This window comes from Rattus rattus, chromosome 5, assembly GCF_011064425.1.
Source record: "Rattus rattus isolate New Zealand chromosome 5, Rrattus_CSIRO_v1, whole genome shotgun sequence".
Classification (NCBI taxonomy): domain Eukaryota; kingdom Metazoa; phylum Chordata; class Mammalia; order Rodentia; family Muridae; genus Rattus; species Rattus rattus.
Window position 1 is genome coordinate 152,203,515 of NC_046158.1, and position 24,510 is coordinate 152,228,024.

Sequence of the window (24,510 nt, forward strand, 5' to 3'; positions counted from 1 at the left end):
ACCCATCTATCATCCATCCATCCATCCATCCATCCATCCATGTATCTTCTATCTACCTACTTACTTACCTATCTCATGGCAAAGACAATAAAGTGGCCTCCCCTTTGAGTCTTACTCTTTCCCTAAATACCTTTCTTTCCATCAGACTCTGCAGAAAACCTGGGGTTGGGGCGATGTGTCAGTGGGTACAGTGCTTGCCTCACAAGCCCAAGCACCTGAGTTTGGACCCTCAGCACCCATGAAGGATGCAGTGCATGGAGAGGTAACCTCAGTGCGGGGGTGGGGTGCTTTAGAGAGAGACAGGAGGATGCCTGGGGCTGTTGGCCAGTCAGGTTAGCAGAAAGAGTAAGCTCAAGGTTTACTGAGAGAGCCCATATCAAAAATAAAGTAAGTGTGATAAAGGGAGACGTGTAACATCTGGCATTACACACACATGCACAGATAAGCACATCTGTACACACTAAAACCACTAATGAAAAACTTCATGTTGGCTCACCCTGAAATCCTTTTCTTTGGTAAAGACGGGAGTCCAGTTTGACCTGCGTGGAGGTCCCCAAGTGGGAGGGAAACTACTCAGCCCCAAATCCTTACCTTAAGTCCTGGCCATTGTCATCGGATGAGACATCATCCACGTGGATTTGGTCACAGTCCTTAGGAAATGTGAAAGGACAAAGGTGGGCCAGTTAGTCTGCAGTGGAGGTGATGTTTTTGTCTAATGGAGCCCGGCCTGGCCTTGAACTCACTATGTAGTGGAGGACGACTCTGTTCTTCTTCTGATCCTCCTGCCTCCACTTCCTGAGTGTAGGGGAGCCTCACCACCACCAGTGACAGACCTAGGGCTTCATGCCTCCTCAGCAAACACTATTAACACATCCCAGACTGGTGGCCTTGGTTTTAAGAGTGCGTTTCCTGAGCTGAGGGTGGGTGAGCTCTGGAGCTGGCATTCCTGGGGGCTGGTCTGGGTTTGTCACTAAAGGTTAGGGCCTCGGCTGAGGTGCTGACTGCTTTCTCTTTGGCTCTCATATGAACAAGTCTGTGACCACAAGGAGCGATGATATCAGGTAAGTGGCCAGCTCAGCTGAGTGAGCTTCCCATATGTAAAGGGGAATGGCTGATGTGGCACTGGGGGGACTCAGGCTCCCCCAGACTCTAGGAAAACAGTTACCCTGGCCATCAGGTGGGTGCTATTTAACCTTCACAACACAGGGAGGTCTGTCACATCCAGGCATTAACCTCGGCCGGTCACCGTCTGCTCCATAAACCATGGGTACTTGCTCTGTGCCTCAGTTTCCCTTCTGTATCAACAACCACCTGTACCTGAGGACACCATAAAGCAGGATGCACAGAAAGTTCTATGGAGAGTGCTGTTCTAGGACAAAGGAGTTTGTCAACCTCCAGCTCCTGGACTGGGTTAGTGAGCTCTGCCAGGAAATAGTTTGGAAGCTGGGGTCACGGCAAAGTGTGTGTGTGTGTGTGTGTGTGTGTGTGTGTGTCCATCCATGGTCATGTGTGCACACATGTACTTGCACACTCATCCATGTAGTGGCCAAAGGCTGGTGTTGGGATAACTTTCTTCTTTTTTCTTTTAAGAAGAACACGGACAAACCCATGGCTCCAGCCATATACGTAGCAGAGGTTGGCCTTACTGGGCATCAATGGGAGGAGAAGCCCTTGGTCTTGCCAAGGCTCGATGCCTCAGTGTAGGGGAATGTCAGGGTGGGGAGGCAGGCAGGGGTGGGAGGATGGGTGGACGAGGAACAGGAGGATGGGGGTTTATGGACGGGAAACCAGAAAAGGGGATAACATTTGAAATGCAAATAAAAAATATCCAACAAAAAAAGAATTGGAACTTGGATTTAATTAATTAACTAATTAATTACGTTTTATGGGCCTCTGTGTTTTGCCTGCATATATGTCTGTGTGAGGGTGAAGGATACCCTGGAGCTGGAGTTACAGAGGGTTGTGATCTTCCGTGTGGGTGCTGGGAATGGAATCTGAGTCCCGTGGGAGAGCAGTCAGTGCCCTAACCACTGGGCCACAGCTCCAGACGCTCCCAAAGTGTGTTTTGAAACAATCGCCAACATCTAAACCAAGGGGACCTCTTTCTGAGTTCCAGGTACTATGTCACTTGGAACTGAACTTTGGCTGTGTCCTGGGGCCTGGAAGTCCGCATTGTTTACTTGGTGCTTGTGGATATCTGAGATTTTTGCTTCACAGCCATCCTGCATGAAGTAGGGTCCAGGAGTCATCCTAACACCCTGATGAGTTTCATTTTTCTTCTGAGACAACGAAGTTGGCCTCTAACTCACGATGTGGTCAAGGCTGACCCAGCACTATTGATCTTTCTGCCTCCACTACATGTGAACAGAGTACGGGCTCCCACGGTACCTTTCTGTGGTGCCAGGGGTGGAGCCAGGGCTTTGAGCATGGGAGGCAAGCGCTCTGCTAACGGAGAGGCAGCCCCATCACCTAACGGTTTGCATGCACAGTGCAAGGCTGCCCTCGCAGATCCAGGCTTGCAAAAGCAGCGTGAGCACTGTCTGTCTTACATGCCCTGCAGACCTGGCACAGATTGTCCTTCTCTTAGGCCTGAGCGCCCTGTCGGGGTCAGACAGCTCCCACCCCAGGGCATCCCTGACTTCAGGGGAAAGGCACGTAAGGAGGCTCTGCTTTTCTCATCTGTGAGGGATTGTCAGGGGCGCTAAACTGTGACAACAGGCGCGATCACATTTCGGACTTCATAAAACACCATGACACTCGCTAGACGCTACCTCATACTCCACCAGCTGACCTGGATCAAGTTACCCCTTGAGCCATCGGCCAAGGCCACCGGACAATGCAGGGGACAGGGAGCCTGACTGGGCTTTCTGGAGGAAGATTCCTGCTCCTAATTCTGCTGTATCCCCAGGTGTGTAGGACGGTCCTCAAAGCTGGAGGGGAGGTACCTTCATATGGATTGCAGAAAAACTCTGGTCTATCTCAGGTCAAAGGGGACTAGCCTGAGGAAAGGGTTTCAGTGGGACAACAACAAAGACAGAGTTCTGACAACCTCTACACAGGTGAGATGATATGGATTAGGGAACTTGTGGAGAGATCAACCATATGTTTGCTTATTGGTGCAGTGAGGGATGGGAGGAAGGGCATATAACATGCACATGGACACCCATGCACACAAACACTCGCACATACAACATACAAACACACATACACATGTGCACACACATGTGCACACACATGTATTCATACACGCACATACGTGCACACACATGGACACACACTACATACAAATACATACACACGGACACATGCATGCACCACACACACAGATAACACATCCCTCCCCTCTGCCTATATGGAACGGAGGGGAATGACCGGTGGTATACCCGTTGGGGGAACTCCAACTTCATAACCTGGAAGACCAGGGCAGGTCCTCAAGTTTGCTCACAGAAGGATTCCAAGGCATCTGAAATTGTGGAAAAGCAGCTAAGAAGGAGACATTCACTATGGGGTTTTGTGTGTGTGTGTGTGTGTGTGTGTGTGTGTGTGTGCGCGCGCGCGTGTGTATACCTACTAAATATGTGATATTTTAAAAGAACAGATACAGAGAATCTGAAAGTGGGAAAAGAATGATCTAGATGTTTATATGTGGCAGGAAACAACAGATCCACGGGAAGAAGCTGAGGTTGGCCCGGCAGGCAGTAGAGGATTAGCCATATCTAAACAGGGCCAGCAAATCGATGATAAAGATAATAGAAATCACGAGAGCAGGGGGCATGGCCCAGACAGACGCCCTTGTGTAGCAGGTGCACAGCTCAGCTCAGAGTCCTCCCCAGCACCACTATCACCATGACAACAAAACAGGGGCTGGGGGCGTGGCTCAGCAGCACAGTGTTTGCCTGGCAAGCATGGGTTCTAGTTTTGTTCCTCAGTACAGAAAAAACAATAAAAACAGTTAAGGGCTGGGGTCTAGCCTGCTGGTAGAGTGCTTACCTAAAACACACTAGGAGGCTCTACGTTCCTTCCTCAATAACACACACACACACACACACATATACACACACACATACACACACACACAGATACACACATACACACAAATACACACATAGACACATAGACACACAGATACACACACCACACACACACACATGTACACACACAGAGAGACACAGAGACACAGACACATGTAGAGATATACACAGACATACAGATACATACATAGACACACACATACATATACATGCACACACATACACAGAGAGAGACACGGAGACACAAACACACACATACACATACAAACACACACACATGTACACACAGAGATGCACACATATACACATAAACACACATAGCACATAGACACACACATACACACACAGAGACATACCCACAAATACACACAAACATACCCAGACACACCCAGACATATACACACACAGACACAGATACACTCATGTAACACACAGAGAGAAACAGATACACATAGAGACATACATATATACACACACACAGACGTACATACACACACAAACACACACACAGAGGTTAAACACATATTCATTACTTTTGAATAAATGACTGAAAACTTCCTGGGAGGAGACAAGCCTAAGATGTTCTGTGAGCTTTCACTGTGGCAGGCAGGGGCTCTGCCTAGCCCTTTACATACATCAAGGGAGACTCTTATCTTCCCACCTCACACGGAGAAAGTGAAGCAGAGGATGCCAGGGCGGGTTATGGGCTGAACTGTCCTCCTCACAAGAGGCTGTGTGGGCATCTTAACCTCCGATGCCTGTGAGCCTGTCTTTATTTGGAAGTCGTCACTGAATTCGACTCTGCTGAGTCCCTATTTTTCTTTCTCTCTCTCCCTCTGCACCCAGGGGAGACTTTTGCCTTTGTCTGCATCACCTGCACGAGCCTAATTTGGTTTGATCTGGGAAGCTAAGTAGGGTCAGGCAGGTTAGGGCTTGCTTGGAGGAGAAAAGGTGCCGATCTGACACAGGGAGCAGCATGCACGGAGGAAGAGTGCTGCCAAGATGGGTGACACACATGCACGCTGAGGCACACCGGAGACCACCAAGAGCTGGAAGCCTGTGTTCCTCACGACCTTCAGAAGGAGCTACCCTTGACCTTGGCCATCTGCCTCGGCCATAGCAGACCAGCTCCTGTAGAGGCTGCAGGGCGTGCACACAGTGTGTGGGGTTTTTCTGCTGGGGAGATGGGCCGTCTCCTTTCTTGCTTACTCATGGTTGTGCTGTCTGTCAGCACGGACCTGTGAGTGCTTCTTCTGCACTTTGAGTTGGAATTTAATAGCTCATTATTTATTACGAAATGAACAATCACCCCAGCTGTAGCCACTGGGGACCCTTTCAATTACATCCTGTTCCTGACATCATGAATCACTGGATTTTGAGAGCTTCCTTAGTTTTAAGCACTTAGATTTAAGTGTCCTCTCCTCTTCAGCAAATCCGATTGGTGGTTGCCACCACAACCAGCTTTCCTTATTTTCTTTTTCTCTTTCCCTTCCCTTCGTCCCTTTCTTCTCTCTCTCTCTCTCTTTTTCTTTCTTTCTTTTTTTCTTTCTTTCTTTCTTTCTTTCTTTCTTTCTTTCTTTCTTTCTTTCTTTCTCTCTCTGGCCTAATCTTATGTAGCCCAGGCTGGCCTCACTATGTAGCCCAGGCTGGCCTCACTACATAGACCAGGCTGGCCTCACTATGTAGCCCAGGCTGACCTCACTATGTAGCCCAGGCTGGCTCACTACACAGCCCAGGCATGCATTGCTCTTTGCTCTGTGGACGTGATGTGATTAGCTGCTTTGAATACCTGAGACGTTGAGGTCCGTACAGTGGTGGACTGTACTCTGGAACTGTGCCCTAAAATAAACCCTTACTTCTATAGGTTGCTTTTGTCAGAGTGTTTCATCACAGCTACAGAAGAGAGGCCAGGATTCCAGGTAAATCCAGGGGCTCCATTACGGCCCCTCTGCTACCCTCCTGCTGTCTTCAGAGTTCTCCACCTGACATGATGTGACATATGTTCTTGGTTGGGTTGAGGAAGCAGGAGAGTCCCCTGAGGGCCCTATTTATAGATAGCACAGCTAACAGGATGCTGCTCCCCAAGCCCCTGCCCACAGAGTCTGTCATAGGTGCCTGCCTCCCTCCTGAGCCTGACTGCAGCCCACCCTGGGGAACTGCTCAACATGGTCCCACAGGGCTGCCTGTCCTAGCAAGCAGCCTGTGTGTCTACTCCTGGAAGACATGGGTTCAATTCTGCCAAGGGACCCTGGGGCACCTGGCATGGGGACGTTGTTGAACAGGGTTTGGAGAATGAGAACAATCTGGAGTTCCCCAGCAGCCCCAGTTGTCTGGTGCCTGAGATGGTTCTCCACAAACTGTGGCCATGATGGTCACTGACTTTGGGGACTGAGAGAAAAGGGGCGGCTGGAGGACATTTCCATTGCTCTTCTATAACCCCATATTCTAGTCCCAGCACCCACATGGAAGTGGCTCGCCCCAGCCTATGCTCCAGCCTCAGGGGATCCATGCCCTCTCCTGGCATACATAAACAAAAAAAAATGTAGTTAAAAGGAAAGGAATCAGGCAGTGGGGGGCATACCTGAGCTCAAGGCCAGCCTGGTCTACAGAGAGAGTTCCAGGACAGCCAGGGCTATACAGAGAAACCCTGTCTCAAAAGACTCTAAGAGGAAAAAAAAAGACCAGAGGGTGGGAGTCTGCAGGAGTTGCCTGGAGCCCACACATACCTGGCTGATTCCTCGCTCACCAAGATGGACGGAGTGCCCTGTGCCTGCCTGGGCCTCCTGCTGCTCAACCACAAAGCCCTTTGCAGCCCTGTGGTCTTCGTAGGGGCCCCTTGATGTCTTGCCTCTGCTGGGAGCTATTTCTACCCCACAGCTTAGTCCTCAGGGGTGTTTGAAATGCCGGCGACATCCTCAGGGTAGGCAGCAATGTCCTTTCATGTCCGGCTTAATCTAGGTCGCCTTTAGCTTTCATTCTGCTCTGAGTGACTGGGATGACAACTTACAGAAGCTGCTTGAAGCCTGTGAGTCCATCGGCTCTCCGGGGGGGAATCCGTCCTCTTCCCTCTAAGCAGAGCTGTTCACTTATCATGAGGAAGGGTAAGTCTTACTTCCCTCCTTGCTTGGTCACCTTTCAACCTGATGGCAGCTGTTAGCTTGAACCCGGGGGAGGGGGGGAATGGGACTCTTTTTCTCTCTCTCAGCCTTTGTCTGTGTCGTCTGTCTGTCTCTTTCAGCTTTTGTGTCTATAGTTTTGTTCTACTTTATTCAGTTTGTTTTTTTAGAACCCCTTCCTCCAATGTTAAAATTTAGAAATTATTATTGTGAGTGCGTGTGCGTGTGCATGTGCGTGTACACATAAATCTGAGGCGAGTGTGTGCATGTGCCACAGTGTATAGGTGAGGTCAGAGGACAAGTTTGAGGATTCCATTCTCTCCTTTCAGCTTTGTGTGGGTTCTGGGATCAAGGTTAGGAGGCCCCAAACACCTTTACTTTCTGAGCCATTTCACTGGCCCCAAGGAATTCTCTTTAAATATGTTTTTCCTTTGAATTTATCCCTATATCTTTTGACAGAGACTAGGTCCAAACAAATGAGTTAAGCTATGTCTGACACTCTCTGCCCTTTTTGCATCTTGCTCAGGGGTCCAAGGGCAAACACACTAAGTGTATTTTGCTGTCTCTGTCCTTCTCCCTCTTGGTAAAACATGCACCAGAAGAATGTAAATTCTGCCTTCCGGTTTCCATCTGCGCCTGGTGCTGACCCCGTGCCACAGCTCTCTGTACCCAAATCCTGCTGGGAGAGAGTTGGTCTCCCAGGCATGCTGACACACCTGAGAGCACAGGAAACGCAGGGACAAAGAGTGGAGCAGAGACTGAAGGAAAGGGTATCCAAAGACTGCCCCACCTGAGGATCCATCCCACATGCAGACACCAAACCCAGACACTATTGCTGATGCCAAGAAGGGCCTGCTGACAGGAGCCTGATACAGCTGTCTCCTGGGAGGCTCTGCCAGAGACTGACAAATACAGATGTGGATGCTTGCAGCCAACCATCGGACTGAGCATAGGGACCCCAATGGAGGAGTTAGGGGAAGGACTGAAGGAGCTGAAGGGGCCTTATCTGACATCTGTGGGAGGGGAGGCCCTTGGTCCTGTGAAGGCTCAATGCCCCATTGTAGAGGAATGCCAGAGGGGGGAGGTGGCAGTGGGTGAGTGGGTGGGGGACCACTCTCTTAGATGCAGGGTAAGGGGATGGGATAGGGGGTTTGCAGAGGGGAAACCGGGGAAGGCGATAGCATTTGAAATGTAAATAAATACAATATCCTATTAAAAATGTAAATTCTTTTCTAAAAAGCTTCCACTCTGGCCCCACTGCTAAGTATCATTGTCCCAAGAGGATCTGCACTCGTCTGCCTTAATGAACATATTACGTAAAGGCATCTCAGAAGGAAGAGGAAGAGAGGAAGAGGAAGAGGAAGAGGCCAGCAGTTTTTTTGTTTTTTAAACTGGGTTAGCAGAACCACCACCCCACATGCCTGGAGCAGGGAGAGGAGGTCCAGCAAGGTCACTCTGACAAGAGTGCCCCCCAAAAGGACACTGACTACAGTTTTGTACTTTCTTAGGAGTCATTAGTGATTCGAGTCTCTGAGAGAAAAGGGGCGGCTGGAGGGCGTCTCCATTGCTCTTCTGTAACCCTGCATTCTGGTCCCAGCACCCACATGGAACTGGCTCGCCCCAGCCTATGCTCCAGCCTCAGGGGATCCATGCCCTCTGGCATGCATAAACAAAAAAAAAATGTAGTTAAAAGGAAAGGAGTCAGGCAGTGGGGGCTGCACACCTGCGCTCATAGGATCTCTGAGCTCAAGGCCAGCCTGGTCTACAGAGTGAGTTCTAGGACAGCCAGGGCTACGCAGAGAAACCCTGTCTCCAAAAACTTTAAAAGGGGGAGGGGAAGAAAACATTTCTCTCAGAGATGGCACCCCTGATCCCCAACTAAACAGGAGTAACCCCGGCAACTGTGAAAGCGAGCGTGGCGTGCTGACCTCCAGGTCATTGAAGAACAGGTGGGTGTCAGCGAGGTTGAAGATCATCTCCTCCATCATCAGGCCGATGCGCACTGACGTCGTGGTGTCCTGTGGGAAAGAGAAGGGACAGCTTTCTGCATGTGTCGCCTCTGGGGCTCTGGAGGGCAGCTGGATGTCTCTGCTCTTCCGGCTAGCTCCCAACTCTTGTGGGGCTGGGAGAACGGCCTGGGATGAGGAGAGCTTGTTTATACCAGGAGAGAAGAGGCAGAGATCATCCAGTGAGACCACTCTGGAGTGACGGCTACAAGCGATCTCTGAGAAACCATGACAGGGGACGGAAGCAAGCTGGTCAGAGCATATAGTGCAAAACAGCTAGACCATGCCGATGTGTCCATTCCCCATCTCCACTGTGTAGAGCACAGCTGGCTACCGTCATGGTTCATTGTCAACTCGACAGACATAGATTCATCGTGGCAACGCACTCCTGGGTGCGCCTGTGACGATGTGCCCAGAAAGGTTTGCCTGGTGGGAAGACCCAATCAGGTGTGCACAGCACTGTTGCCGGGGCTGGGATCCCAAACCAAATGAATAAGGGAAAATGAGAAAGGGGCTGGGTAGAGCCGTCATCTGTCCTGCTCCCCGACTGGGGACCCAAACTGACCAACCACCCCAGCTATCACCACACAACTTTCACCCCACGAGAGACTGTACTTTCAAACCACAAAAAGTCCTTCCTTCTGTAGCTTAGCTTGCTTTGGTCAGGGATCTCATGTCAGGAAAGAAGAAAGGAGGCTTGGCTCCCAGTCGCCCCTCCCGGAGGGCGATGCATTCCACGGCACAGTGAACGTGGCCGGTGGTCTGTTGTGTCTGACTCAAATGAAGGGCTGCTTGTTTTTTATTTTCTTTTGTTAAAGATTTCTTTATTATTTATGTTATGTATATGAGTGCTCTATCTGCATGTACGCATTCACGCCAGAAGTGGGCATCAGACCCCAGCACAGATGGTTGTGAGGGTTTGAACTCAGGGCCTCTAGAAGAGCAGACAGTGCTCTTAATGACTGAACCATCTTGACAGCCTGTGTTTTGTTTTGTTTTGTTTTGTTTTGTTTTGTTTTGTTTTGTTTGAGACAGGGTTTCTCTGTGTAGTCCTAGCTGCCCTGGAACTCATTCTGTAGACCAGGCTGGCCTCCAACTCACAGATCGCTCTGTTTCTGCCTCCTGCAAATACTGGAATTAAAGGTGTACACCACTACCTTAGCTCGTGTGTGTGTGTGTGTGTGTGTGTGTTTCAGTGTTTGATTTGGTTCTGAACTGTCCCCACAAGCTCAGGTAGTGAATTCTTGGTCCCTATCTGTTTGTTATTTTGGGAGTTTCTGGAAACTTCAGTGGATGGGGCCTAGCTAGAGGAAGTAGGCCAATGTGGGTTGACTGTTAACTGTTGTATCCTTAGACATGTCTTTGTCTTCCTTCCTTTCCTCCCTCTTTCCCTCCCTCTCTCTCTGCTTTATTCCCCCCACGAGGTGAATGGTGTCCTCCTCACACAACTGCTGCCATGATGTTCTGTCTGAGGGCCCAGGACCAAGCAACCACGGGCAGAACCCTCTGGAACACGTGAGCAAAGTTAATCTTTCTTTTTTAAAGTTGTTTTTCCAGGTGCTTGGGGTATGGCTAGATACAAGCTCACAGTGTTTCCAGCCTGTGAAGAGAGAGACGCATCGCCCCTGCATAGAGACTGCAGATCCAGAACGATTTTAGAAGACAGATCTGCTGGGCCCTGAGGGCTCAGGTGTTGTATGTGGCACAAGTGATATCTCAGGTCCAGTAGGGAGCTTTAAGAGCCTGCAGTCGGGCTGGAGAGATGGCTCAGTGGTTAAGAGCACTGACTGCTCTTCCAGAGGCCCTGAGTTCAAATCTCAGCAACCACATGGTAGCTCACAACCATCTGTAATGAGATTTGATGCTCTCTTCAGGTGTGTCTGAAGTACAGCGATCGTGTACTTATATATAATAAATCTTAAAAAATAAAAAATAAAAAGAGCCCTGCAGTCTCCTACACTCTCCACAACACAGATCTCTTCACAGAGCCTAACCTATGCCCAGGCTCCAGGATAAAGGTAATGAGAGGGCAGACTTGCAGATGACAGTGGGTTCAAGTATGTGTCTGTCAGTTTTTATTGTCAACTAGACACAACCTAGAGTCGCCTGGAAAGAGGGCATCTCAGTTGAGGAACTGCCTCAGTGTTGGACTGACCTTTGGCCTCGTCTGAGAGAGACTGTCTTGATTGGTGATTGGTACGGAAGGGCCCTGTGCACTGGGAGAGTGCCATCCTTAGGAAGTGGGTCACTGCTATGTATGAAAGCTTGCTAAGCATGAGCCAGCAACCCAGTGAGCAGTGTTCCTTCATTGTTCCTGCCTCCAGGTTCCTGCCTGTTTTCCTTCAGTGAGGACTGTGACCTGGAAGTATAAACCAAATAACTCTTTCCTCCTCTAAGTTGCCTTTGGTCACTGATTACCACATCAACAGAAACAAGAACAAACCTTAAGTGAACACTGGACAGAGGGCTGGGGAGATGGCTCAGGCAGTAAGGGGCTTGCTGTTCAAGCGTGAAGACCTGAGTTTGATCCCTGAGCCTGAATGTATATAAAACGCTCAGTGTGGTGTGCAGACGTATGATCTCAGTGTTGAGAGGCAGAGACAGGTGGGTGCCTGTGGCTCCCTGCTAATCAGACTAGCCTAACTGGTGAGCTCTGGGCCAGCGAGACCTGTCTCAAGCTAAGGCGGATGGCGCTTAGTAATAGTAGCTCAGATTGTCCACTGGCCTCCGTGTGCACATGGACCCATGACCGTGAGCATGCACACATACACGCACATACATGTACATACCCACAGAGAGAGACAGAGAGACAGACAGGCAGAGAGAGAGAGACAGGGAAAGATAGAGACAGAGAGACAGAGACAGAGAGACAGAGACAGAGAGACAGAGACAGAGAGACAGAGAGAGACAGACAGATACACACACAGAGAAAGAGAGAGGCATTTTTTGTAAATAATTCCAAACTCAGACCTCTTTTGACCTTAAAAATAAGACAAAATTAAAAAGCAAACAAGACAACAAAAAGGAAAAGTGCAAACAAGGGGAGAGCAGCTGCTGACATGCAGCTGTGCAGAAGCAGGCCAGGACACCTCAGGGCTTCAGAGCCTTCTGTTCAGGGTTCTGGCCAGGAGGTGGCAGACAGAGACTCTGTAATTGCAGAGGGCAACCGGGAACAAACCTCTTGGAGCCTGGGGAGTCAGTGTGACCCAGGAAAGGTTGCGTGCTTTCCCTGTGCCTGTGCAAGGCCACTGTGAAAGGCATGCCCGCTGTGCACCTGACTGTGAGTGTGACTCTCTCACGCAGGGGGAGAGAGGAGAACAGTCATCTGGCTCAAAGGCGCCGACTCAGCACCAAACAATCACTGTGGTAAACCGTTTCTCTGAGGAGAGTGTTTATGTCGTTCTAAGAGTCCGAATTGCGATATGAGTGAAGCCGAGGTCGGCGTGACATGAGCAGGAGATCTGTGCTTGTGACCAGAAGGGTGAGAGACAGGACCTTCATTCTTTTTGTTTTTGACAGGGCTTCATGTAGCCCAGGCTGGCCTCGAATTTACTACACAGCCAATGCTCATCTTGGACCCTTTTTCTTCCATCTCCCAAGCACTAGGATTAAAGGCCTCTTGTAATGTATTTATTCTTTTGGTGCTGGGAGGGAACCCAGGGCTTTTGCACGTGCTAGGCGAGGGCTCCAGCCTTGCGAACTAAATTTTTTATTCTCGTTTTGCGAAGTCAGAGGTCACAGAGAAGACAGAAAAGGGAAACTCGGGAGATAAGAATCTAAGTAGCACAGCACAAGTTGAAGATTGTCGCCTCCTGGCAGAGAGCAAAGGTGGTGGCCGGTGGGGGCTGCTGTTTGTCAAATACTTATCTGTATATGATGTCACGAATTCAAAAGCTTTTCTTGGGTTAAAACAGTTACGAATAATTGGCAACATATTCTGAAATACCACTTTGCTTTTTTTAACCCAGGGGGGCGGAAAATTCATTCTCATTATTGTGCTTGAATGTGAAAAGCCCCACAGGTCCAAGTGTTTGAACGTTTGGTACCCACATGGCGGTTCTGTTTTGGAAGGTTGTAGAACCTGTAAGGGGTGGAGCCTCACTAGAGAAAGTGGGTCAGTAGGGCTGGCTCTTTGCTCTGTGTGTGCATCCTGAGGACGCAGTGTGGCCTCCTTGCTCCCCTGTTTTCCCAGACACCACGGACAGACGATGCTCCCCCTCAGACTGTGAGTCAAAGTGGCCCTTTCCTTCCATAAGTTGCCTTTTATCAGGTATTTGGTCAGAAACTCGTGAGCAAGGGACCTACGTAGAGATGATCCTTACAGAACTGATGGCAAGTTGCAAAAGATGGGAACGTTTGCAATCTTTGCAATCTAACCGCACCATCCAGCTGAAGGAGGCGAAGAGAGCAAAATGCAAGATCCAAATCTCAGCAGAGAGAAGTCTGTCAGATGTCCCTGTGCTGCTCTGAATACGGAAAATGATTGGCACAGGGGAGGGGGAGACGGCTCAGTCAGAAAAGATCCTGCCATGCAGTCCAAGGACCTGAGTCTGGGTCCCTAGCACCCAGGAAAAAGCCAGGCATGGTGGCTCAGTTGTAACCCCGGGGCTGGAGGTGGGCCAGAGACAGGTTCCTGGAGCTCGTTGGCCAGCTGTACACATATGTGCATTCACACGCGAACCATATACATGTATGTGTGCATGTATGTATATATAAACACACATATACATATATACACATATATACATATACACATATATCTGAATATATGTACATACCCTGCCACAGACATACTTGCGAATACTTACTATTGTTTTAAAGGACAGATAAGCTATAAAAGAAAAACAATCCGGGTGTGAGAGTTGGAGAGAAGCTTCCCATGTACCTCCTGCTGCCTGCTGGATGCACTCGGAACATCCTCCATGACACCCCAGCCAGCTCAGTGGGCTTTGGTCATGCAGTCGACCGTGAGATCCAGTCAAACGGCAGCCAAAAGCGCGGCAGCTTCCTCACTATGCTTTCAGAGTCACACCGAGCCCTGCATCAGCCAACAGTGCTCGGAGGGTTAAACACACCTGTCCCAGAGTCCCAGACCAGTTCTCCTCCCGCTGACTCCTGTGGAGGGCTCACACCCCCATCAAAGACACAGCAAGAGCAGCTGATGTCCCACGGTGCAGCCAGGGGATGCCAGGCACTTGAAAGGCACGTTCCTAACCATCGCACGCTCTTCCGATTAAAGCAGGGTCCAGTGGTTAACTTGCTAAACAAGCACCACCATACATGGATGACTTGAAAACCCAAGAGCAATTAAAGCCAGAACGGGGAGACTGGAGAAGGGCTCAATGTGGAACACGCCCCTGGAAGGGCTCTGTTGGGGCAGGGTGGGGAGGATGGAATGCCATTCTTGTTGGCCTAGGATGTTTGCGGGTGGCTGTCTCCCTGAGAAGCTATAAACCAGGCCCAGACTCGGCAGATTTTTCCAGCAAGCCCTAATGTTCTGCGGGTTTCTGGAATTAACTTTGATGGCATCGTGGTGGTCTGTGCATGCCTTGGATTAGGGGGCTAGAGAGGGGTAGTGAGTGGGACTGCCCTTGGGGCAGAGACAGTACTCTGGATCCCCACGAAGTACGGGGACCCAATGCTAAAAATGCCTTTGTGATGAAATTCTTCTAGTTCCAGGAGGTGGTTTTCATCTTGTGGGCTGTTCAGACATCAGCCTGGTGGTTGCTACGCTGTGTTCGGATGGATGGATGTTTGTATTTCTTGGGTGGAAGAGAGATGGTAAAACTATAAAACGAAATCAATCTGATGCGCAATGATCACGCGAGAAGGCAAGGGGCGTGGCTTTGAACCACCTGGGCAACAGTTGGTTCTTGGGCCAGAGAGATGGGCGTGGCTTGGAACTCCCTGGGCAGCAGTTGGTCCCTGGGCCAGCGAGATGGCTCAGAGGCTGAGGGAGAGCTTGCTGCACTGCCAGAGGTTTGCTTCCCAGCATGCATATCAGGTAGCTGACAGTCACCTGTGGCTCGGCTTCAGGAGATTTGGTGATTTTTTTCTTTCTTGCCTCTGGAGGCACCAAGCAAGGTGATGCACACACACACATAGGTGTCCTCATCTGAATACAATTGACGCGTCTTCACAGTCTTTGCAGGGCTTTCCCAGGTAATGCTTCGCTTGATACCTCTTACAAAACACGTGGGGCCTAGGAACCTTTGGCAAAAAGCTGCAGGGCCCAGAACCTTCCACAGAAAATACCTGCCATTTAAAAATTCTCATACAACTATTTAACCCGATGTTTTGCAAGCCGTGGCCATTCTTTCGTTGGCTTATGGTTGGGCTGCTCTCTAGTGTGCCAGGCTGTCTTTAGACACAGAGGGATGTGGTAGAGGATGGCCTTCAACTTCTGATCCTCCGGACCCCACTTTTGAGGGCTGGGATTCCAGGTTGGGAATCTTGTTTGCCTTAGATGGAATTTAACCCAGAGCTCTGCTCATACTAGGCAAGCACTCCACCAAACTAAGCCACCGCACTTCGTACATGTGTTTTTCTTTTTAAAATATCTCTCCAGCTCCCACCCCCCCCCCCTTTATTTTTGAGAGACAGGGTTTCTCTGTGTAGCCCTGGCTGTCCTGGAACTCACTCTGTAGACCAGGCTGGTTTCGAACTCAGAGAGATCCACTTGCCTCTGCCTCCCGAGTGCTGGGATGAAAGGTGTGCGCCACCACCATCACCACCACCTGGCTTCCTTTAGTTTTTAATAGCATTTATCATGGTTTGAAATGACCTCAGCGTATCAAGTACTTGAGTAGGATTTCACCACCCCCACACACCCACAGGAGGCAAACTTCACCAGAGCGAGTGTCTGATCCCTTACACTTGGATCACAGCTGGACCGGCAGCTGCTCCAACATGCTTTTCCCAGACCGTGTGGCCACAACTTATTTCCTTCAGACAAATCAAGACTCCAAGGCCACACTACTAACAAGAGGCAAAAGCTGGGATTTGAACCCACGACTGTCCAAATTAAAACAAACAAATAAAAAACCCCTAAATCTAAAAACTTCATTCCATGAATGTCTTTGCAGAGACAGTGACATAGAACAAAATACTTTACTGTTACGACAATGAAGGCAACTCTCACATTTTTTTTTTTTTTTTTTTTTTGGTTTTTTTTTTCGGAGCTGGGGACCGAACTCAGGGCCTTGCGCTTCCTAGGCAATCGCTCTACCACTGAGCTAAATCCCCAACCCCTCTCACGATTCTTTTGATAAATGCCTATTTTAAGATGGAAGTTGTCTACTTTTTAAGATTTAAGCTGGGGCTGGCAAAATGACTTAGTGGGTAAAGGCACTTGCTGTGTTAACCCGGCGACCTGAATTTGATTCTTGGAACCCAAACAAAGATAGAAGAAGAGAATCAACTCTACAGAGTTGCTCTCTGACTGTGTGTATTTGCACATGTGTGTGTGCGTGTGTGCGCTCGCACACACATACATACACAAGACACATGTTCACACACAAACTCCACCTACCCAGCCACAATACACACACACACTCTCTCTCTCTCTCTCTCTCTCTCTCTCTCTCTCTCTCTCTCTCACACACACACACACACACACACACCACACACACACATATACACTCACACACACTCTCATCTCCTAGCATTCATCTTTTTAAATGTGTTTCTGAAAGATTGCTGGATGGTTAACGATTTCAATGGGCTTTTTAACTTGTGTTCTTGAGCTTCCGAATACATGGCCTCTGTATGTACCAGGCTCTATCACCGAGCCTCACCCAGGCCACAGAGGGCACATCAACATGCTTATTGCTTGTCTGCAAGGTGCCTGGAGAGTACATGGTTCTCAGTATTCTAGTAATACAGCCAGGGGGTTTGCCTTAGCTGTGTGCGTGCATGTACATGCGTGCGTGTGGTATGTATGCATGCACGTTGTACGCACATGTGCATGTGTGTACCGAGGTCTACAGGGCAGAAGTGGATGCTGAACGTCTTCCCTCATCACTCTCCACTTTTGTTTTTGAAGGAGAGTCTCTCACTGAACCTGGAGCTCCATGCTTCAGTTAGACTGGCTGGTCCTGGAGCCTTGGGGAGCCTCCTGTCTCTACTCTCACTTTCCCCACCACCCAGATGTGTTACAGATGTGTGCTGCCATGCCTGGCTTTCACATGGGCACCAAGGATCGAAGCTCAGGTCCCCATGTTTGCATGGCTCTCTGGGCCCCTGGCTTAGTGGTTATAGTATTTCCAGAGGCGGCCTTCTGGGTATCTGCATATCTGATCTCCACCCCTCATGCCAATAGCGAGCAACCTCTCCCTTCCACCCGGCAATGACAGCCACAGACTTCCCTAGACTTGGCCGAACAGGCCCCAGGAGCTGTCACTCCAGTTTTGAAGACCCAGCCTGAAGGACTTGAGATGAGAAAAAGTGCGGTTCTCTGATGGCAGCTCTAGCAAAACTAACTTTGAATTACAGGGCGGGAAAAAACACTGAAACGAAGCTGGCTTTCTAACACAGACACAAACCGAACTACGTTCTAAACAAAAATGAAGAAATCCAGGGCTGGGGCCAGCAGAGGGCCTTCTCAGCTCCCACAAAGCAGGAGCTCAGTCCTTTCAGTGTGTGAACCCAGGGGTGGTTACTTGTCAGTAATCCCAGCACTCAGGAGCTGGAGGCTCAGAAGGTCAAGGTCACCTTTGACTACCTCGTGAGTTCCAGGCCAGCCTGGGCTACATGAGACCCTGCCCCCACCCCTAAATAAAATCTCCTAACCACAAGGGCAGGAGGTGCCTCTTTTGTGTCTCAAGGAGGAAGTGAGACCCAGGAGTTGGAAAGCACTCCCAGTGAGGACCCTGGGGGCACACTGGGACTCTGCTTGTATTTTCTGAAGGTGACTTGGGGGCAGCACACTCAACTTCATGTCCCTCACCCCGACCTGAGTAGCCACAGTGCCCACTTCTGAGAGATGGGTCAACAGAGACAGTCTGGCCACGGGGAAAGCCTCTGCTTTCTGGATTGGCCATTCATGGGCCTCTCTGGCCACACCTGTAAACATGGTTCTTTCTTCCTTAGATGCCGCCTGGAGAAAGGTTTGGGGGCAGAGGGAGGGTGATGGCTTGGCCCAGTGCCACCCCAGGCCCTTTCCTCTCCTGTCAGGATCCAGACTGTCCCGGAGCCAGGCTTGTGTCTCTGCGTGGTGCTGTCTGGGCTTGCCCACGTTCCGTACACAGGGTGGGTGTCTCGCCAATGCTAGAGCTGGCTCACGGCCCGCCGCCTGCGGTCACCTTGCTTTTTCTTCTGTGTCAATTACCCTGCCATCCCCTCCTTCAGCACGATACGCAGGATGATATACCATTGCACCTACTTTAGTATGAAGACCCCCCTCTCTTCCTTACCAAAAAAAAAAAAAAAAAAAAAATCCCACCTGCGCACACAAAACCAATTGAAGTCATCACGCCATCCAAATCTACCGGGCCTGTAAATATCCCTGTCAAGTGGTTGTTTAGAAGCTGAACAAATAATTAGTCTTCCAGGAGGAAGAAAAGTACTAATTAAAGCTATTCATTAAAGCGGCTCGCTTATTCTGTGGGGTTTATCTCTCCGAGTGTCAGCCAGAGGTTAGGGGAGGATTAGCACACTGTGGAAGGCTGGGCCAGTTAAACCTCCTCCTTTGCGGTTAGCCTTAAAGAATAAAGTTGTCATTAAAAGCATGAATTTAATGGTTTTAATTGGGTTTAATTACTTGGAAACTCCTGGAAAACAGATCAGCTTGTTAGAGAAAGAGAAAGGAAAGGAAAAAAGAAAAACTTTTTAAACGAGAAAGACAAGAAAATGATGGTTGTGTGTGGGGGGGAGAGGTTAATTCATGTGTTTGAACAGTAAAGGAAAACAACAAAAACCAAAAGCCTCTCAAACTTGCTTCCTGGGCCGTTCCAGAGAGCAGGAGGGTGAGGAAAATAGGGGACCATCGACACATGGGTTTATGTGTATGAACAAGTACTCTGCCAAAGACGTCAGGATAAATTCTGTCACCGTGACAAGAGCCAACTGAGGACCCGCTACGGAGTCAGTGTGGAGAGGAAGAGATCAAGGGTGACCTAGCCAGCTCTGCTCTCAGGGTGTCAGGCAGCCTCGAAGCACATGGACTGTTACTGGTTTAAAGTCATTTATGCTTAAAGAACGCAATGCCTTCTAGACGAGGCATTTTTCACTCTATCCAGGGTCAGAAACCCAAAGCCAGAAGCACAGAGGAGGCCGCAGACTCCATTTTGTTTCTCCCGGACCCAGAGACTGTCTCTGCTACAAGTGAGACAACTTCGAAAGCCTGCCTGAGACCATCACCCTGACAGCCGGATCCAGGACGGTCCAGGATGGAGACGCGTGGATGACGCTGCAGCCTGGTGTGTCTAGGGAGATGCTTTGAACACATAGGGATAGATGGGGTTCCCCTGTCCCTACCAGCACCCCATGGCTCCTGCCTCTTGCTCATGATAGCAACACTTCAGACCCCCTTTCACAGACACAGCACTGCACACAGACAATGGCATGGTTTTTATTTCTTCAAGAAAAGATTTTTTTTTCCTGTGTCCCAGACTGGAATGGTATCTCCTGTCTCAGTCTCCCTAGTGTTAGGACTACGGCCATCAGCCCCAACTACTGGTTCCAGTGGCCTAAAAGTTTCTAAAAGTTTACTTCTTTTTCTGTCCATAAATAAAGTTTTATTGAAACACAACCACATGACAATTTGTGTACTGTCTTTGGTTTTTGTCCCATCACAGCCAACTTGTTCAGCACCCGTGACAGAGCCGATTTGGTTCTTGAAATTAAATTCTTTTTCTTTCCTTTTTGTATTTTCTTAGAGGACCTGGCTGGCCTTGAATCCTAATCTTCTTCCTTGTTTCAGACCTCAGAGTGAGAGATCACAGGTATTCATTACCACCATTCACTTACTTTATAAGGTCTGCTACCACAGAGCTGACCCCTTCTAAGTACCTGTGACGTGTTAGTGCGCAACACAAAAGCAGCCTCGGACATCATGTAAGCGCACGGGAGCAGCCGTGTGCCGATAAAACCTTATTTACAAAGATAAGTTAGTGGGCCGTACTCGGCACACAGAATGGAAACGGTCAGCAGCACGAGAGCCTGCTCTCCTTGGACTCAGGGCTGGGAGCTGTGGTGAGCTGGAGAAACCCTGCAGGTTTAACGATCTGCGTGATAGCTAAGGTGTGTGTCGTTTTCTCTTTATAACGGACACTATTTTGGGTACCGATTATGCTGATGTATGGGGCGTGACATGCTACTTGCTTTCCACAGGATTCACTGAGTATACACACCCCCCCAGGCACTCTGCAATACTTGGAGTAGAGGCCTCTATGTAGTTGAGGACGACCTTGAACTTTTAACATCGTGTGTGTGTGTGTGTGTGTGTGTGTGTGTGTGTGTGTGTGTGTGTGTGTGTGTGTGCGCCTTGCTGAGCATACACAGAACCTGGATTCCACCCTTAGCAAAAACCAACATAAAACAAACGTTTTGTTTGCGCGGAGTACTATGTAGCGAGGCTGCCCCTTGAACTCTTGCTCCCTCTGCTTCCAGTCCCCATCTCTTCACCAAGTGCGGGGATTACAGGTGTGCGCCACGGAGCCTGGCAGTTTTCAAAAATTACGTTATTTTATGAATATGGGTGTTTTACCTACACGGCGTGTCTGTGCTCTGTGTGTTTGCTTGATATCCAGGGAGGTCAGAAGAGGGTGTCGGGTTCGAGCCACCATATGGATGCTGGGAACGGAAGCCAGCTCCTCAGTAAGAGCAGTCAGTGCCCTGACCACTGAGCCATCTCTCCGGTTCACACACTTGTTTTGGAGTTCGTAATTCAGGGTCAGCTACCACCGCCATCTACTCAGAGTTTTCCTCACTAAAACTACATCTCCACAAAACACTGCTTCTCTACCATGCTTTACCCCAGGTCTCCACCAGCCACATCCTAGCTCCCTGGACGCATGCTCTGAAGCCACACGGAGGCTCCGCCTCTTCTCTTCTTCCAGGCTTGCAGCTTTCATTCGTCCGAATTGCCCCTCGTAATACGGCTCCATTCTTCATGACCAAATGATATTCCACCCAGTGACCCCGTGGCGTCCCCAGAGGGATCCTTTAGCTATATGTTCCTACTTAGAATAAGATCCGAGCGGGAGTTTTCCGCCTGAGCTCTGCCTCCCCGCCGTTAGAGGGGCCCCCAAGTTCACACACTCGGAGGGAGTACCGGAAGCTGGCCTGGGGAGGGACACCCCCCCCAACTGCAGTGTCAATCAAGCGTGACGACGTCAGTGCTGAAGCCCACCCGCCACTCATCCAGTTTCACTCCCCCACCGGAGGCTCCAGGAATCCTAGCAACCTTAGGACAGGCTCAAAACCCCTATTGTTGGAGACTAAAGGGCGTGACGCGCAGGTGGGCGCTGGGGGCGGGCGCACCCTCTCAACTCGGAAAGGGACCCCCTGCCATTGTTTCAGTTTCCAGGGCACCGGGGGACCTTTCTCACCAGGACCACTGAGAGCACAGCCCCCTGTATTTAGAGAACAAAAGAACCTCTCACCCCATCCCAATCAAGTTCCCTTAGGTGTTCAGAGGTGAGTAAACCTCTTTCTTCTCCTTTCAGGTCCCCTCTAGCAGGTGGGCAGGGAGCAGGGACAGGGTTTGCAAAGGGAACGGGCAGCGCCTTCTAAGCCTTTAACTAGCCCCCCAAACCCTCAACCCAAGTTGGGGGTGGGCGGGATTCCACCAGGAGACAGCTTTTCCAAGTGACAGCGAGCTGTGGCTTCAAAGAAAGACCGTAATGAACGCTTTTCAGATAACCTCTAGCAGTCACCAAAACCTGTATTTTCTGTTGGATGGAAGCCTTTAATGCCAAGAAAACGTATAAGCACAGGCCTTAGGCTCCTGCTTGGGTTTACGCTATTACAAGGGATTAAGTCGACAAAGGGTACCGCCCCCTGCCGGAGGCCCCGCGTCTGTCATTCACCTGCATGACGTCTTTCAAAGCATCTCCGGCTCCCTCCTGGTCCACCCCAAAACAGCAGATGCCTTACAGGATGAGCGAAGTGGCTAGGAAAGTTAACACTAACCCCTAACACCACACAAAAAATAAAAATAAAACGATCCGTGGTCGGAAGCACTGGTCCAAGCTGTTTCTTCATCAGTCGCAAGAACCAAATAGCTTTAACCGTCAAAGTCTGAAGGTGGAGAAAAAGGTTCTGATGCGAGCTCAACCCCAGTGGGGGAAGAAAATCTCCCACTTCCTCAGCAAATCCTTTCTAAATTGTATTCATCTTGACTTAATCCACCTCTGCCGAGCGAATTAGGCAGTATTTATTTTGAGAGTCGACTTTATAGAGTTCTAAGGACTGTGTTTTGCTGGGGCTGGGGCTCCTCAGCCTGTCAGACTTCAGGCTGTCCCAGGCCCAGAGCCCAGCACAACGTAAATAAACACAGCTGAACTCGGGAGGAACGCGAAGGTTTTCTCATTAAAGAAATAAAATAAACAGCGGCCCTTAAGCACTTTGCCTGGTGTTTGTTTGAGGATGGAGAGATCTAGATGTCTGAGAGGCAGCTGTGAGCAGAGAGCTCTGTTTTGGGGTGGCTGGGGGGGTGGGGGTGGGGGATCCAATCCGAGGGCCTTGGGATGAACTGATGTCCAACCGGCCCTTCCCATTTGAAACTTAGCATCACCAAAATAGTAACGAGATCATTTTAAAATTTCTGTTGTGTGTATGTGATGTAGTGTGTATTTGTGTGTGTGTGGTTTATGGGTGTATGCTTGTGTGTGTATGTGTGTGTGAGTGCTATGTATGTGTTTATTTGTGTATGCATGTGTGTGTGTGTGTGGTGTATGTGTGTGTACTGTGTGTAATGAATGTGTGTATGTTTGTGTGTGTGTGTGTGTGTGTGGGGTGTATGTGTGTATGCTTGTATATGTATATGTGTGTGCGAGTGTGATGTGTGTATTTGTGTGTATGTGTGGTGTATGTGTGTCTGTATATGTATGTGTGTGTAGAGTATGTAATGTGTGTATGTGTGTGTGTGGTATATGTGTGTATGTTTGTGTGTGTGTGTGTGTGTGTGCAAGTCTCTACCATGTGCTAGGATTACACACACACACACACACACACTATACACACACACATACACACATTATATGTGGGTTTTGGGGATTGAACTTAATACCTCATGCTTGCAAAGCACACATTTTGACAGTGGGCTCCTTGGCCCCTTCTTCACATCTTTATCTGTGCTTGGTTCTGCTCTCAAAATGGATGCAGCCTGCTGTGCTCCCCCTCCCTGCTCTACCTCCTAGAGTGAACAGAGTCTTTCAGATGGACAGCAGCCCTTCTCTTAAGGCTCTCCCCAATTCTGACCATACCTCCCTGGGGAGCGGTCAGGGCTTCTTCTGAAAGAGAACTCAGCCTGGCTTTTCCTCCCCGAGCCCCGGGGGCTCCTGCTTCATAGCAGAAGCTGGTCCCATCGCTGCTATCCCCAGACCCTGCCCAGCTGTGGCCTTACCTGCCTCTCTGCTGGTTTTCAGGCTAACGGAGCAGATTTTTTGGCACATGCTAGTCCGTTTTTCTTCTAGGCATCTGTTTCTCCACCTCCTTAAGGTTTATGTTCAAATGTAGCTTCTCTGAGGCCCTGTCCCTGTGGGTCTCCCACTCCTCTCCTTCCTTCCTTCTTCTCTTTCTTTCCTTTCTTTCTTCCTCTCTTTCTTTCCTTCCTTCCTCTCTTTCCTTCCTCTCTTTCTTTCCTTCCTTCCTCTCTTTCTTTCCTTCCTTCCTCTCTTTCTTTCTTTCTTTCTTTCTTTCTCCCTTTCTTTTTTCTTTCTCCCTTCCTTTCTTTCTTTCTTTCTTTCTTTCTTTCTTTCTTTCTTTCTTTCTTTCTTTCTTCCTTTCTTTCTTTCTCTTCTTCCTCTGTTGCTCCTCCCTCTTTCTAATAGAGGCTCTGTCTATGAAGCCCAGGTTGGATTCCAACTGGTGATCCTCCTGTCTCGGCCTCCCCACAGTGGGGCCACAGATGTGTATCACCATGTCTGGCTTTTCTCGTGTCTCCCCCTCGAAGACATAAGTTTTTCCTGGCCTTGGCTCCCAGCTGTGTCCCCAGTGCTTGGGACACGGCTCTGGCCCAGGAGGAGTGAGACGTGTGCAGAGCTGAGCTGCTGTGGTTGCTGGACACACTCAGGGCACCATGGGTGCTGCTGAGTCCTGGATATACTGTAACAATACCAACTGCCTCTCTGTTTGATCCACAGGCTTTGCTGTCCCCTCCCACAGTGACATGGCAGAATGTCTTCCGATCTC

The 24,510-nt window shown here is 49.6% G+C and overlaps 1 protein-coding gene across 1 annotated transcript in view; it reads right to left on the reverse strand.

Moving 5' to 3' along the window:
- The window catches only part of Eya2 (EYA transcriptional coactivator and phosphatase 2), a 104,649-nt gene that overhangs the window by 10,169 nt on the left and 69,970 nt on the right, over window positions 1-24,510 (reverse strand). The window contains exons 9-10 of the mRNA XM_032904801.1: window positions 9,076-9,165; window positions 592-650 (exon numbers count right to left, since the gene is read on the reverse strand). Coding sequence (XP_032760692.1) covers window positions 592-650; window positions 9,076-9,165 — 149 coding nt within the window. The remainder of the gene's footprint in view (window positions 1-591; window positions 651-9,075; window positions 9,166-24,510) is intronic.